This window comes from Melanerpes formicivorus, unplaced genomic scaffold, assembly GCF_026170545.1.
Source record: "Melanerpes formicivorus ecotype bairdi unplaced genomic scaffold, bMelFor1.0.p_v2 SCAF_8, whole genome shotgun sequence".
Lineage (NCBI taxonomy): Eukaryota > Metazoa > Chordata > Aves > Piciformes > Picidae > Melanerpes > Melanerpes formicivorus.
In genome coordinates this window covers 6,474,255-6,490,905 of record NW_027142360.1, presented here as the reverse complement: position 1 = coordinate 6,490,905, position 16,651 = coordinate 6,474,255, and the positions used below count along the sequence as shown (strand labels likewise).

The 16,651-nt window shown below is 40.4% G+C and overlaps 1 protein-coding gene across 3 annotated transcripts in view; it reads right to left on the bottom strand.

The window, feature by feature from the left end:
* The window catches only part of PIK3C2G (phosphatidylinositol-4-phosphate 3-kinase catalytic subunit type 2 gamma), a 240,616-nt gene that overhangs the window by 98,924 nt on the left and 125,041 nt on the right, over nucleotides 1-16,651 (bottom strand). For all 3 annotated transcript variants that reach the window (XM_068141892.1, XM_068141893.1, XM_068141894.1), the window contains exons 19-22: nucleotides 7,925-8,105; nucleotides 6,475-6,582; nucleotides 3,913-4,005; nucleotides 48-177 (exon numbers count right to left, since the gene is read on the bottom strand). In XM_068141892.1, coding sequence (XP_067997993.1) covers nucleotides 48-177; nucleotides 3,913-4,005; nucleotides 6,475-6,582; nucleotides 7,925-8,105 — 512 coding nt within the window. The remainder of the gene's footprint in view (nucleotides 1-47; nucleotides 178-3,912; nucleotides 4,006-6,474; nucleotides 6,583-7,924; nucleotides 8,106-16,651) is intronic.

The window sequence follows — 16,651 nt, the reverse complement described above, 5'->3', positions numbered from 1 at the left end:
AAATATGAATAACATAACACAGGTAACTTTTGTAATCTAAAACTGACCTTGGCCTTTTCCTGTAGATAAACACCTATAAATGATCATTTGCATATTCAGTCCCTCTCGGAGCCAAATGCTGTCCATCACTCGAATGATTTGCAGAACCAGCATATCTTGACGTAGATCATCGCCTATCTGTGAAAACCACAGAAGAAATTCAGGTTTCTCCTTCCATACTACACAGAAATATCTTCATATTTCATGTGAATATTTTCAATCACCAAAATAGCTATACTCATAGAATCATAGAATGTTAGAGGTATGAAAGGGTCCTCTAGAGATCCTCTAGTCCAGCCACCCTGCCAAAGCAGGATTGTCTAGGGCAGGCCAAATAGGAACACATTCAGGCGGGTCTCGAGAGTCTCCAGAGAAGGAAACTCTGCAACCTCTCTGGGCAGCCTGTTCCAGTGCACCATCACCCTCACAGTGAAGAAGTTTCTCCACATGTTAAGGTGTTCCAGCTTATAGATGTTGCTTTTTGTCCTGTTACTTGGACACCACTGAAAAGAGATTGCCACCTTCATCTTGACACCAACCCTTCAGATACTTATAGACATTCATAAGATCCCTTCTCAGCCTTTTCAAGACTAAATAGCCCCAGGGCTTTCAGTCTCTCTTCATAGGAGATGTTGCAGTCCCACAATCATCCTTCTGGATTCTCTCTAGCAGGTCCCTGTCTCTCTTGAATTGGGGAGCCCAAAACTGGGCACAGTATTCCAGGTGTGGTCTCACCAGGGCAGAATAGAGCAGGAGGAGAACATCCCTAGATCTGCTGGACACACTTTCTTTGGTGCACCCTATTTTACAGTAAATCCCTCTTTCTTCAAAGATGTTACTCATATTTCTGTGTCAGAAGAGGACAGAGGGCATACATAGGCAGAGACTATTTTTGCAGCCATTGAGGTGGTAACAAATGCTCTCTGATTAACTGCAGCTTTCCTGCTTATTATTCCTAAGTAATTACTAGACTTTGAAGATTTAGTCCAGAGAGAGGTTCCTAACTTAGTTACATTTTAAAGTCTACCTAATGATAGATCCTTTTTCATAAATGACAGTGTTTGTCTAATGTTAAGCTTCACAACTTGGTCCTTGCAGCAGGCTGAAGGGGAAATTTGTCATGAATTTAGATTTTACCCATGACATGATTCATATTCAGATTCAAACAGTGGTGAACTGTTGGCTGCTCTCCCCGTGGAGTCAGTCAACAATTATCTTAGTGCAATGGGGCTTTAATTGTAGCCACAAGAAGTAATGAAGAGATTATTTTCAACCATGGCTAAGTAAATGGTCTGTGGAAAAAAAAAAAAAGCCCTGGGGTGTTTTGTTCCCCCCATCCCCAGCCCATCTAAAATGCATGTGACTTTTACTGGCATTTTTAAATGCTTTATTATTTTATTATGTTCTTTTTATGTAAGCAGTGCTGTCTACAGGCATTTGCTGAGTGGGTAAAGAAAGAGACAAAATCATTAAAAAAAATTAAAAATGTCTATTTTTATTTAAATTAAAGGCAATCTTGACTCCAATTAGTTCTTCTTAGGACCTAATCCTGCAAAAAAATAATCTTGTTTTCTCCACCTGCTTTCCCTCTTTCCCTCAGACATTGAGTCACTACACAATTTAAGTGCTTATCATTTTATATACACATTATCCATAGTGCTTATCATTTTATGTACACATTATCCATAAAAAATAGACAACAGAACTATAGTACAAGTGAAAGATACTTTAACACAATGATTTGCTGATAGGAGAAGCTGATGTCAGCTATAACACTCTACAGCAACTGGACAGTTGGATGTTTGTTGGAAATAACTGGGCAGAGAAAATACTGTCTAATCAGAAGCAGGACAAATGTTTAGCTGTTCCATGACCAGGCATCTGCTCATGTTGCTGAAGTAGAAACCTGTCTGTTCAACACTGACTCTCAGATGAAATGGTATAAGAATCACACTTTTAGAGGTTCAGCAAATTTTGACAGTGCTAGTCTCTCCCTAACATGCCTGGAAAGTGTATTTCTAGACCTGAGAATCACAGCTGCTCTAAAGATCAATTTAATTAATTAATTAATACTTGAAAGGTGGTTGTAGCCAGGAAGAGGCTGGTCTCTTCTCCCAGGCAACCAGCACCAGAACAAGGGGACACAGTCTCAAGCTGCGCCAGGGCAAGTTTAGGCTCGAGGTGAAGAGAAAGTTCTTCACTGAGCGAGTCATTCCGTCATTGGAATGTGCTGCCCGGGGAGGTGGTGGAGTCTCCATCCCTGGAGGGGTTCAAGAGGAGACTGGACGTGGCACTTGGTGCCATGGTCTAGTCATGAGGTCTGTGGTGACAGGTTGGACTTGATGGTCCTCAAGGTCTCTTCCAACCTTAGTGATACTGTGATACTGTGATACTGTAATTCAATACAGCCAGAATTTTATTTTATTTTATTTTATTTTATTTTATTTTATTTTATTTTATTTTATTTTATTTATTTTATTTTATTTTATTTTATTTTATTTTATTTTATTTTTATTTTATTTTTAAATTTGATTTTTAATAAATTGTTTAGACTTCTGCTTTGGAAAATGATGCTGCAAAAGATCAAGGAATAATGTCTTTGACGACACTGACCATTTTTTTTTTGTCCATCATTGTTCTTCTCTAAAACCAGTAAACCATTGTTATGGAAGACTTTTGCTCTTTTGAAAGAGAACTAACTTTAAACTGCATATATTGTCTTTTGTGGATGGATACAACACTTCTGCTGACCCCTTCACGTCACTCTTCTTCAGCCCATTCCTCCACTCTGGCTGATACGGGCTGAATTAGTTATAGAATAGAATAGAATAGAATAGAGTAGAGTAGAGTAGAGTAGAATAGAATAGAATAGAATAGAATAGAATAGAATAGAATAGAATAGAATAGAATAGAATAGAATAGAATAGAATAGACCGGACCAGACCAGGTTGGAAGAGACCTTTGAGATCATCATGCCCAACCCATCATCCAATACCATCTAATAAACTAAACCACGGCACCAAGCACCCCATCAAGTCTCCTCCTGAACACCTCCAGTGATGGTGACTCCACCACCTCCCTGGGCAGCCCATTCCAACGGACAATCTCTCTTTATGAAGAATTTCTTCCTAACATCCAGCCTTAACCTCCCCTGGCACAGCTTGATACTGTGTCCTCTTGTTCTGGTGCTGGTTGCCTGGGAGAAGAGAACAGCCCCCGCCTGTCTACAGCCTTCCTTCAGGTAGTTGTAGAGAGCAGTAAGGTCATCCCTGAGCCTCCTCTTCTCCAGGCTAAGCAGCCCCAGCTCCCTCAGCCTCTCCTCATAGAGTTTGTGCTCCAAACCCCTCACCACCTTTGTTGTCTCTAATACTCCAGTATTTTGATTTGTTAGAAAAATATGGACATGGTGGATTTAATTACTCTGAACTGTCTCTTTGAGCCTTACCCTCTGACTTCCATATGTTAAGCAAATTGGGTTTAAAATATAAACTTCACATTTTAGCTTGGCTGTCTCCAGTAAGTAAAATACTAATGCATGAAGTCGCAGAATCACCAAAGTTGGAAGAGACCTCCAAGATCATCAAGTCCAACCTGTCACCACAGACCTCATGACTAAACCGAGGCACCAAGTGCCACATCCAATTCCCTCTTGAACACCTCCAGGGATGGATTCTCTACCAATCCAAAGCTGATGTTTCAGTGTATTGCCTCAGTATACTCCACTAAAAGTTATAGTGTCAAAAATAATTTGGAAAAGTGAACACTAGAGCCACATGAAACATTCTCAGGCTCAAGCTTTAAAACACAGATGAGGTGAATTTCAAATCAAGGTTTTCCATACAAAAGGAATTAAGGATTAAAGGAAGAACATACCTTAAAAATAACATTGATGTTTCCACTTGGAGCATTTGCACTGATGAAGGAGATTTTTAATGGGAAAGCATTGGATGTAAAATATGAACATGACTTCAGGAGAAAAAAAGAGAGAGAGAGAATAATGGTGACACATATAGAAGACATCAGGATAATACAATACCTGCTAGAAAGTACCATCTTTGGATACTGCTCAGTTGCACTAATTAAAAATGTAAGTTGGTAATCATAACATCAGTAAATAACATTGATGTTATTGACTGCTTAATTGTCTCAGGAACCTGAGAAATTGTTTTTCTCAGACAATTTGCTTCACTAAATATTGAGATTATAGGAATGGTTAATATTTTCTGTACCAATTGTTTATCATTTTCACTCAGGCCTATTAACATTAAACTTTGGCTGGGACTGAGCGAATAAAGTACCTAAGACTGAGCTAATGAGAATCTGTAAAGCATCTGAAAGCCTTTGGTCCTATTATTTTCTGAAATAACAATTTGTCCCATCATACAGTCTTTATGGAAGCAAAGAACCTGCTTATTTTTGTGGTGACCTCACTGTCTGAGGATACAGGAAACTCTGAAAAATCATAATCTCTTTTAGTGGGATTTATCTTAATTAAGCATATACTCTGACTTCTCATTCCCTACTGCTCCTTTCACCTAAAGACCTCAAAGGGCTTCAAAAAGTATTAATGAGCCAAGGACTGTGTGAGTTAGGGTGGTATTACAATCATCATTAAAAAAAGCAGGGAGAGGGTGGAACCCACCACAAAAACAACAGAAAAGTAATAGCCTGGTTTATAGAAATAATGAATGCCTCGCAGGAGCTACTGCTGTCCTTAATGGGTGGAATGCAATGGAGGATAATTTGAAGAAAACCCCTGTGAGCCACAGCTGCCTCATACTTTTCATCTGAACATCTTGAATCATGGCACAAGCATGCAAATATCATGTTAGTCACATCATACCTCTGCAACATGCAATAGCTATTATTCATCATGAAATCCTGACCCCCTATGGATTTTCTTCAATTTAAACATCTCAGAAAGTGCTTGAAAGGTTACTGTGAGATAATACACTACTGATAGAGCAGTACTTGCTACTGGTAAAATCAATAGAGGACAGCAAACCAAATTATATTTAGGCAATTATAAGCACTTAAAAATTCTAATTTGCATGATTAAAGTGACATAGACTTCAATCAAGAAGCTGCATGTATAATGGCCTATAATGATATAATAAAACAAAACAAAATATCTCTCTTCAGATAGTTATAACAAAAAAATCTCTGCATTTGTCCAGCCAAGCTGGTGTATTACAAATAGCATGACTGTATAGTGAGCTACCTTCCCATTAGTCATTATTTTCCAAAGGCCTGAAAGCAGTGAGAAGCATCAGGCTTCAAATTCTTCTGACTTATACGCAGCTGGCCCAAGCCTGTAGGGTGCTGAAGACCTCTTTTCTCACAGAGATCAAGGCTGAATAGCAATTACTTGGAGAATCACAGGTCAAAGGCAATTGAAGGGATCAGCACCTCTTAGAATCAGGTCCATTGTGGATAATGAGCCAGAGAACAAAAACAGAGCACAAACTGCTGTAATTAGACAGCTATAACTAGTAAGATATATGGGTGTTCAGGTTTGTTTTGTCTTGATGCTGAGTATCTTTACCTTCTCCAGAGATGTAATATCTTATTCCTAACATAATATTGTTTATGAAAACATTACTAAACAATGAATAACTGAGTCAGTAGTGTGGTCAAACCGAACTCAAGTAATGCTAAAGAGCTTGGTAGTTTCCATTATTCTTCAGGAATTCTTAATAGGGGTCATAGACACAGGTAAGTTACTGTGAATATTTAATATTTTAACAATTCTCAATTATGTTGCTAGTGTCACCTCTGCAAAAAGAGAGCTAGCTCTAGACCTTTAGCTGCTCCCACACATAACAAGAAAGAGCCTTAGATGAGAAAAAAAACTGCCACCAAGAGCTATTAGGCAGGATGGTAACCACGTTTCAGCTGCATGGAAGCCAGGTGCCCTTGCCAACTCTACCATCATGGCAGGGAAACTAGATGGGGGCAAGCTGCTGAAAGGTCTGCTGCCAATGCTGCACAAGGCAAGACATGCATGCAACACCCTTCACCTCTGCAAGACTCCCAATTTAAATGGAATTTGGCTAGAGGTCAGTTTAGCAGATAACTTGTGCTTAGTGTCGGTAAGATTATTTCCCAGTCAATGCAGTCACTACCTCCCTCTCCCCTTTTATACTATACTAAAATAAAATCAAATCATAGAATCATAGAACTGTTCGGATTGGAAAAATAAAATAAAAATAAAGAAAGTAAAAAAAGAAAAGAAAGTAAAAAAAAGAAAAGAAAGTAAAAAAAGAAAGTAAAAAAATAAAAGAAAGTAAAAAAAAAGAAAGTAAAAACATAAAAGAAAGTAAAAAAGAAAAGACAGTAAAAAAAAAAGAAACAAGAATAGAAAGTAAAATAAAACAAAATAAAACAAAACAAACTAAAACTAAACCCACAATCCCATGCATGATCTAGACTTACATCTGCCTCTATGCCTTGGACAACAAGCGCAGGATTCAGGGGAAGCCGACAAACTTTTATCTCCTGGAAGAGCTGCTGAAGTCTGTTGAGTTCCACCTTTAACACCTCCTGTAACATGTGAATTGTTATGGCAACATGAAAACATAACAGCAGCTTATAAGCTTCTGACTCTTTCTGTACTTGAAATAAGCAGTACAGTTTCCAGAGCTGGTAGCATCCATGCAACCTTATAACCACTAATGAGGTCACAAGGAGGTGTAGTTATTAAAAGTAAGAATAGTGAATTTGCTTTACGCTCATGCTTTTTCTGCCTAGATGTACTGCCAGTTCATGCTGTCACAGAGGTTCAGATTCAGTACTATTTATTATGGGCTGATTAGCCTTGCACCTGCTCTGCTGCATCTTTGCATCTCTTTTTTTCGTCTTGCTGGAGAATTTCTCAATTCCTTATTGCTTGTTGCCTTAACAGTGTGATTTCCCTCACCCCACTGGAGGTGTGCTAACAGTAAGGTTTGGGAGTTTCTCAGTATCTGCAGCCTTGAGATTAATCTCTGAAATCTGAATTATGCAGCAGTAATGTATAATGCATCACTACTATTTCTTTTTCTTTACACATATTTTTCTCCTTGCAAATATTTTTGTCTTTTCACTCCCATGTTTGCTTTGCTGCTCTCAGTAGCAACACTGAGAGTCTTCTGAAAGATCATTTGAAAATCTTTGCATCCTTAACAAGGCAAAAAGAATTCACGATAGCTTTCATAATACCAGCAGCAGTGGCAGCTATACTTTGCTTTGAATTTCTGGTCTGTCTTGCTGAGATCTCAGCAGGAATAGTTTTACACATCAGGTAAGTAATAACAGCCCTCTTGGAAAATTAAGAGTTTTGAATTGGAAATATACCGACTCAGTATAAAAGCCAGACTCACTGGAGAAGATGCCTGCAAGCTTCTATGGCCAGGCATGCATCTCTGCAGACAAGTGTGCAGTATTAATTGCTAAATGCTGTATTTGAGTTCCACTCTGCTTGGCTTTGTTAAGAAATGAAATGTTCAATGTGTCAAGAACGACTCTTAGCAAATTTTTCAAGACTTGCTGCAACTCTACAGGAGCCAAATATTTTGGGACGGGGCGTGGAATATGAGCACTCCTTCTCCGTTATATCAATTTTGTTGCCATTATTTCTGACCAATGCCAAGTCTGGTTGAGAAACCACTGATGAAGGAGCTCAAATGGCTTAAAAGATATACTGACCTCAAGAGTAACAGTTTTGACAGCTTTCCCATTAAATACATATATTTACTTGTTCTCAGAGCAGGACAGAATTGCTACCATTGTAGTCAAATCTTGGGTTTATTTATGTAAAGGGCTTTATGAGAAAGAGATATCACCTTAGGAAAAATAAAGTTACCTGAAATAACCTAGGTGGAAGGGAAGGTATTTGTTAACAAACCTTTCTTTTTGGGTCACTGGCAGCTTTTACATTTTTGGCAATGTCTTCAAGAACTCTGATCAGTTTCTCCTCCTTAGAAAACTCGTTGTTCAGGGCTTTTCCAGCACAGAATCGGAGAGCAGCCAGTATTTTCTGATACCAGATCCTGAAATGAACTTCATTCTGTGCATTCTTCAACAGCCTGAAGGAAGGAGTGGAAAAAACACCTATGTATCTAAACCTGAGTTTTGTTTTATATAACTTCTAGCAGGAACAATAAATGGACTCCAGACTAATCTGTATTTGGTGACTTTGGCCAGCACAGAACGAAAAAGAAGCGCTGTGTTTGTTTGTCATTTGTTGGCAGTACCCAAGTCCTATTTATTAACTAACGAGGTTTTCAGTGTGTTCAATCAATAGGAACCCTTCCATGACTTATTGTCATGCATAGTGGAGCGCCTGAATTGCTTCTTGGTGCTGCAAGAACAATTTACAAAGTGAAAATAAGTTGCATGTTTTAAATCCAGTTCTGAATATGCATCCATAAATCTAGTCCTTTATTTTTTAGCTCCTGTCAGTATGCTTACACCACCAAGCACATCTTTCAGCTCGGAGATACACTGAAAGACCATTTTGGTATCAGATGTCTCATCAGTTCTAGAAACTTCCACGATTTTAATTTGAGAAGATGTTTCTGAAATTTGTTATACTGCTGAAAAGAGTGACATGAGCCCACTTTATTCCTTTCCTCACTGCTAAGGGGAAAACTCAACTCTCACTTCTGATGAAGTCTGTAAATGCTTTGGAATTGGAATTATTACCAACATAAAGGACAGAAATAAAACTATATATATATATAAATGTTCATCATGCAGTCTTCTCTAATTACTCATTCATTTGTGCCAGGAAAGCTGTGGCATTTAGGGTGTTTTTGTGGTTAATTGAATTGATCACTGGGAATTTATTTTCCTTATGTGGGGCAGAGGTTTTGTACACATTTGATTAATTTTTGTAAGTGCAGATGGAATAACCAGCTTTATATTGCTACTAATATCCTGCTCATCACCTGGGATTTTCCTTTGCCTGAAGGACTGATGAACTTTTGCCTGAACTTTCCTGCTCACAATTTCACCCTTAAGAATATCTCAAACCTTATAAATGTCTGAATCTTAACGAAGTTTCCTTAGCTAATGAGGTTAGTTCCACAAATGATGTTAGTTTTCACAGGACAGAAATCCAAGAAGCTCTTGGGGTGCTTCACACACATTATACATTGGCCTTGAACACCTTGTCTAGAAATGCCTTAAATAGAGTGACCAGAAAGTGATCAGGGCTCTCGCCATCATCTCACTCTTACTCTGGCTCCTGCCATCATCTTGGTCACTGCACTTGGACCTGGCTTCTCTCTGGACCCTGCCTGCCGTGAAACCTGTGGCTTTCTTGCAGTGCTGCTGCTCACGAGTTTTGCATCGTAGCAGCCATGTCTATGGACACTTTGATTCGGTCAGGTCCTTTTCCTTTGGATTGTGCTGCATTATCCACAAATTGGACAAGACCTATGAGGCGAGACTGAGGGAGCTGGGGTTGCTTAGCCTGGAGAAGAGAAGACCTTATTGCTGTCTACAACCTACCTGAAGGGAGGCTGTAGACTGGTGGGGGCTGGTCTCTTCTCCCAGGCAACCAGCATGAGAGCAAGAGGACACAGCCTCAAGCTGCACCAGGGGAGGTTTAGGCTGGATGTTAGGAAGAAGTTCTTCACAGAAAGAAAGATTGGCCATTGGAATGGGCTGCCCAGGGAGGTTGTGGAGTCACCATCATTAGAGGTGTTCAGGAGGAGACTTGATAGGGTGCTTGATTGCATGGTTTAGTTGATTAGGTGTGTTGGATGATAGGTTGGATGCAATTATCTTGAAGGTCTCTTCCAACCTGGTCTGTTCTGTTCTGTTCTGGTATAGTCACTATCATTGGAGGTGTTTAGAAAGAGGCTGGATGAGGTGCTTGGTGCCATGGTTTAGTTGATTAGATAGTGTTGGATGATAGGTTGGATTTGATGATCTCAAAGGTCTCTTCTAACCTGGTTGATTCAATTCTATTCTATTCTATTCTATTCTATTCTATTCTATTCTATTCTATTCTATTCTATTCTATTCTATTCTATTCTTAAAATGTTAATATTTAAAGGTAAAAAAATCATTATTCCTATAGACAATTCAATCCTCCAATTCATGATGCACAAGTGGCTCAGTTGGTAGTGCATAAGATGCTTAAGGGGAAGGTCGTGAGTTCAAGCCTGCAGTGGGCTAGTAGTGTCCTCTCTACTCTAGTCATGAGATCTGTGGTGACAGGTTGGACTCGATGATCTTTGAGGCCTCTTCCAACCTTAATGATACTAAATTCACATATATAAGGCATTACAATATTGCTACCACAGCCTCTGCATTTTTGGTGATGAGGGATTCTTGTCACCTTTTATAAGGCAATGATTCTTCTAGATCTTCTTTTCCTGTATAATTCATTGTAGAATAATTTGGTCTCTGAAAAGCCTTTCCAGTTAATACAAACCCTCTCAATATCTAAGGGCTTATAAGTATTGAAAAATCTTAAAAGAAACTGTAGTGTTTCTATCAGAAATGACTAGACATGAAAGGGAAGAGATATGAGAAGTTTAGCATAAGCACTCTTTGGAGGAGATTAAAATGACATTTCTTTCTGTAAACTAGGAGAAACAAATAATTACTTTTTGGATCTGAAGAAAAATATGAGTTGCCATTGTAGTGCATGGTGGAAAGAGAACTGCACCGCCTAAAGGCAGTTGTATTCTTACCCTGAACCCTACATAAGAGGAGGCTCAGAGGAGACCTTATTGCTGTCTACAACTACCTGAAGGGAGGTTGTAGCCAGGTGGGAGTTGGTCTCTTCTCCCAGGCAACCAGCACCAGAACAAGAGGACACAGTCTTAAGCTGTGCCAGGGGAGGTTTAGACTGGATGTCAGGAAGAAGTTCTTCAGAGAAAGAGTGATTTGCCATTGGAATGTGCTGCTCAGGGAGGTGGTGGGGTCACCATCACTGGAAGTGCTCAAAAGGGGATTGGATGAGGCATTTGGTGCCATGGTTTAGTTGATTAGATAGTGTTGGATGATAGGTTGGACTTGATGATCTCAAAGGTCTTTTCCAACCTGGTTACTTCTATTCTATAAAACAAAGGTGGCTGAGAGCACATGTATGTATGGCAGTGGATAAGCTAATTCTTCCAGACTTCAAGCAAAGTCCAAGATTCCACAGGATGGGGTTAATTTGCTTAAATCTGGCTAGCTCCTGACATTTAAAATATCCTACTATATCCTATTTGGCTTCCAGCTGATATCTTGGAAGGCCATGGGCCTACCAGGTGTAATATATATTATTTACCTCTCCTGTGCAGATGCCTCAGATACCCAATGCTTCCTAAAAAGCCTGTGTTTAGGGTACTGAATCAGACTCTGCTGTGGCCACCTAGCTCAGTGGTAGGCAAATAAGATGATTTAAAACAAAAACATACACTGCCCACTTCAACAATAAGTCAGGCACAGGTTTGGTAATTATGTTTTAAACAAAAGCATTACTGCCCAAAGCATCACAAGGGCAGGAATTTTAGTCTACTGAAACAGAGCCCTATTCAGTCTCAGTCAAGCTAAACAGCTTATGCTCCAAGTGAAATATAAGAGAATGAACATCTTTACTTCTGGCCTGCAAAGGGAATTGCAAGTGCACTTGAGAAAAGACAGCATCACTGTGATATCTATTTTGAACTGTTGGTGCAAAATCTTCTGCCTGCACTTAGGCTTGCATTGGAATAAACTCCTAAGCATCTAAACACATTCATTCACCTACTCCATTTTTAACAGTACATATTTAGATGACTTTCAGAGATCCCTTCCAACTCAGCCCATTCTATATTTAGGCAATCCAGAAAGGCTACCTTTTCATGCTGGAGATGTCCTTTTAATTCTCTCAGATATGTGGAACATTGAACTAAGTTTTATTTCCCCTCAAATGAAAGGCTTAGGATTTCACAGACAGGAAGCAAAACAGTGAAACCAAAATATCCTATTTGAAACAGAACTAGTCCCTGCATAAGGCAGATCAACCCAGATAATCTGGTGGTTTTTTTATTATTCTTATGGCCAAGTGTTTGCAGAAAATAAGCTTATGTATGCATATGATAAAGATTTCTTTTCATCTTGGTAAAGGATTATGGACCAGACTCAGCTTTTGTGTAAGGTGTACATGAGAACAGAGAATGTATAGAGTCTGAGTCCTCTCATATGTATGTCTTGAACCCAGGCCATGAGGAAAGTTGAGGCACTCATCATGATCTCACCAGCAAAATCAATTTCTATGCCAGCTGCAGCCCAGTGCACACTGTAGCCTTAACCCACATGGCAGCTCTTGGCAGTGCATGCTGCTTCCCAGCAACCCCATAAGGCACTGAGGGCTCTGCACTCAAAATGTGTCTAGTGACTGTGGTGCAGGCACCACAGCTTCCCTCTTCCTGTCCACTGGGCTAGGTATATTTTCAAAAGACTGTAGATAGAATAGAATAGAATAGAATAGAATAGAATAGAATAGAATAGAATAGAATAGAATAGAATAGAATAGAATAGAATAGAATAGAATAGACCAGACCAGGTTGGGAGACCTTCAAGATCATCGCATCCAAGTTGGTGAGGGGCTTGGAACACAAGCCCTATGAGGAGAGGCTGAGGGAGCTGGGGCTGCTTAGCCTGGAGAAGAGGAGACTCAGGGGTGACCTTATTGCGGTCTACAACTACCTGAAGGGAGGTTGTAGACAGGCAGAGGTTGGTCTCTTCTCCCAGGCAGCCAGCACCAGAACAAGAGGACACAGTCTCAGGCTGCACCAGGGGAGGTTCAGGCTGGAGGTCAGGAGGAAGTTTTACACAGAGAGAGTGATTGCCCATTGGAATGGGCTGCCTGGGGAGGTGGTGGAGTCGCCATCGCTGGAAGTGTTCAGGAGGAGACTTGACAGGGTGCTTGGTTGCATGGTTTAGTTGGTTGGGTGGTGTTGGATGATAGGTTGGACGCAATGATCTTGAAGGTCTTAATTTGTAAAATGTTTTGGATTAAGTGGGTCTGACTTCTATATCCATTTTATAAAAGCAGTCCCAAGGAGGATACAAAGGACAGCTTTTAATGTGATGACTCATTGTAGGCTTTGCTGGAATGTTTATTCAACAACTGAACAAAGATGGTGAGGTAATTCTGTCTTCTCAGTTCCCTTACACACATATCTTCACAGCCACTGCAAGAACTCAGCAACTTGCGAGATTGCAGGATGGAGAAATGTTCAAGACGCTAATGAAATGTTCATGTTAGAACAGGATGCCTAGCTCTGACAGAGGAAGACAAAATTGGAATGATTTAAAACTCAAGGCTGCCAGTAAGGAAGTATGTAAAGGGTTGGGGTTTTTTTCTGACAATTTTCACAGGAATTTGAAAGTCAGAACTCAACATAAATGCCTGGGTTTGTGCCAGGCCTAGAGAGAGGATCTTGCTCCTAACAACAGGGAGTTTTCCTCACTCTTCAGGGTTCTCTGATTTGGGACAAATGCTCTCATTCTCAGCAAGGCCAGGAGAATTCAGACACTGTCTCAAGGTCAGTTTTGTGAAATAGTACAAAGGAGCTGGAAATAGCAGGATGATTATTTGAAATTTAGCAATCAAGCAAACTAGACTGCCTCTGCTCAGGAGCAGTTAGAGGGTCCACGACAGATTCTGAGGTGCCCCCAGCTTTTGCAAGTGGCTGCATCTCTTCCTTTCTGCATGCACCCACTCTACATATGCATGGTGGCTCCAACCCCATTTTCTGGCACTCACAACTGCAGGAGTGAGTGTATATGTTTTCTGGGTTCAGAAACACAAGTGTGCAGGTGAGATTTTTGTCATAGGGCAGAAGTGAAGGTGGGACTGAATCAGGCTGAGTTGGCTGCTGGGTCAGAGAAGGAGAAACAGAGCTCAACCCAGCAGCCATGGAGAAAAGGGAAATTAAAACAAAAGGGAGGAATTAAAAAATAGGGAAAAGAATTACATTGGATGGATTTTATTATCAAAACAGGTGAACAAGCCAAAATTCTCCTTCTGTGGTGTGGGGATAGAGGGAAGCTGGTGCTCTAAAGGCCTTGCAGCAGACACAGCTATCTTTCTGAGTTTGATTTGTCAGGCAAAGTGAAAGAAAAGTTGGTCAGACAATTCTGCTGCTTGAACATCCATTCCTTGTCTCTTTTGGAGAGAGGAACAGTGTGAACTAGAAAGCAATGCCTTCCAGGATGGGTTAGATTGCAGGTAGCCTGTTAAGCCATGTTGTAGCAAATGAAACTCAAGAAGAGACCAGGATCTTCAGTATCTCGTTGCAAATTGTAACCCTTACCTGCTATGGAAAAATCGAAGTACAGTTTGACTGGGTTATTTACATGTGGATTTACGGTCAGCATGGTAACCCCAGCTAATTTGTTTCCAAGTGATGCCTGGCATTTATTGCACAAAACCTGTGCTTACCAAGCCTGTGCACACATGCAGGGTACTCTTTGCTTCAAGCATCTTGAATTCAGATAAACACCATGAAAATGAGGTGCCTTAGGGTTTTAAGGTGAGTGACAAACTTGACCAAGGAAGGCAATATGCTTTGTTGTGAATGTAATGTATATTTCATGCTTGGTTTCTGTTTCACCAAGCTGTAAACAGGACAAGGTGCAGAAGAAGAAACAATAGTACCAGGCTGCTGTTTGTTATAGCAAGAATAGAATAGAAGAGAAGAGAAGAGAAGAGAAGAGAAGAGAAGAGAAGAGAAGAGAAGAGAAGAGAAGAGAAGAGAGAAGAGAAGAGAAGAGAGAAGAGACCAGACTGGAAAAGTCCTTTGAGATCATTGAATCCAACCTATCACCCAACACCATCTAATCAACTAAACCATGGCACCAAGCACCCCATCAAGTCTCTTCCTAAACACCTCCAGTGATGGTGACTCCACCACCTCCCTGGATAGCACATTCCAATGGCAAATCTCTCTTTCTATAAAGAACTTCTTCCTAACATCCAGCCTAAACCTCCCCTGGCACAGCTTGAGACTATGTCCTCTTGTTCAGGTGCTGGTTGCCTGGGAGAAGAGACCAAAGCCCACATGGCTACAACCTCCCTTCAGGTAGTTGTAGAGAGCAAGAAGGTCTCCCCTGAGCCTCCTCTTCCCCAGGCTAAGCAACCCCAGCTCCCTCAGCCTCTCCTCATAGGGCTTGTGTTCCCAACCCCTCACCAATTTTGTTGTCCTTCTCTGGACAGGCTCCAGCAAATCAACATCTTTCCTAAACTGAGGGGCCCAGAACTGGACACAGTACAATCTGGACACAGTACAATCTGGACACAGTAAAAGCTCCTCCAGAGCCCTTTGTATGAAAGATAAGCACATAAATACACTTTTGTTACCACTGCACAACTCCATGTCTGAGGTTGCCATTTGAATTCATTTTCATTAAAAATCTTACAACACTACTAAATCGTCATTTTGTGCTTTATTGTGCCATGAATCTATAGCACACACCTGAAGCATATGGCTGATTTCATTTTGTGATTTGCATTCTTAAGAGATTAAGTGACAGGGGTGCTGTGCAAGTGGGGATACATTTGGGCTTTGCAGATTCTTAAGGCTCGCTGAAAGTTATTTGCAGACACGAGAATGAGAGAGGTGATAAGACTTGCAGATAAAGATTAATACCTTCGTCTAACCTGTGATGGGTCATAATAATGAGTGGGCAAAGGTTGCTATTAATTACTCAGCTGCAAATAAAAGGTGGGTTGTTGTTTTTTTGTGGTTTGTTTTTCTTTTATCTCTCCAAGATTACATTGGAGAAGATTTTTTCTTCCTTTCCAGTGATAATATAAACAATCACTTTGATAGAGATATCAGTGTAGCAAGTGCTCCACAAACACTGAAAGCCAGTGAATTCCAGATTCTAACAAGTACCTGTCATCCTTCATCCTCTACACCCTTACTCCTCTATGGAGTACAGCCAAGGATGAAGAACTAACCTTTCTGATTTGCTATCTGGTTCACTCAGGCACAGCTTCTTTAGACACAACTCTGAGGCAGCTGAGTTCCAAGCTGGCAAATATGACTGTGACTTTTCAGATCTCTTTGCCAGTGTGCCTGGAGTGGATGACTGAGCTTTCTGAAGCTCCCAGGAACATGCCTGTAGGATGGCAGCTTTTGCTTCAGAGAACAGAAAGGGACACTTGCACTTGTTGCAATGTATTCTCTGTTCTCAGCCTCCTTCACAGCCTGTGAGATGTGTCCAGCCTTCAATGGACAGCAAAATTTAATTTCATTAACCTTCCTTAAAGTGTCTCTGTTCTCATGGTCCTTTGTTACTCAAGAGAAACATACAGGTTGTCTGTCAAATTCCTTTAAAGGAAGATACAGGATAACCCCTCCCTTTTTAAACCACCCTGTAAGTCTAGAGAGGCATGATTTATCTACTGCAAGTCGGAAAGGAAAACACAGGAAACAACAGCACCATTCTATGCAGACCTACTGGGGCATGACAATCAACAAAACAAACAACTGAGAAGCACAAAGTGCCTAACATGATGAGAACAGCACAGTTATTGCAGGGAAGAACAGGGAGCAAAGTCAATTAGGCAGAAGAGTTAATGTACAACAAAGATGGATGAGATACAGCACTTGTCTGAAGTGACTGTAGTACT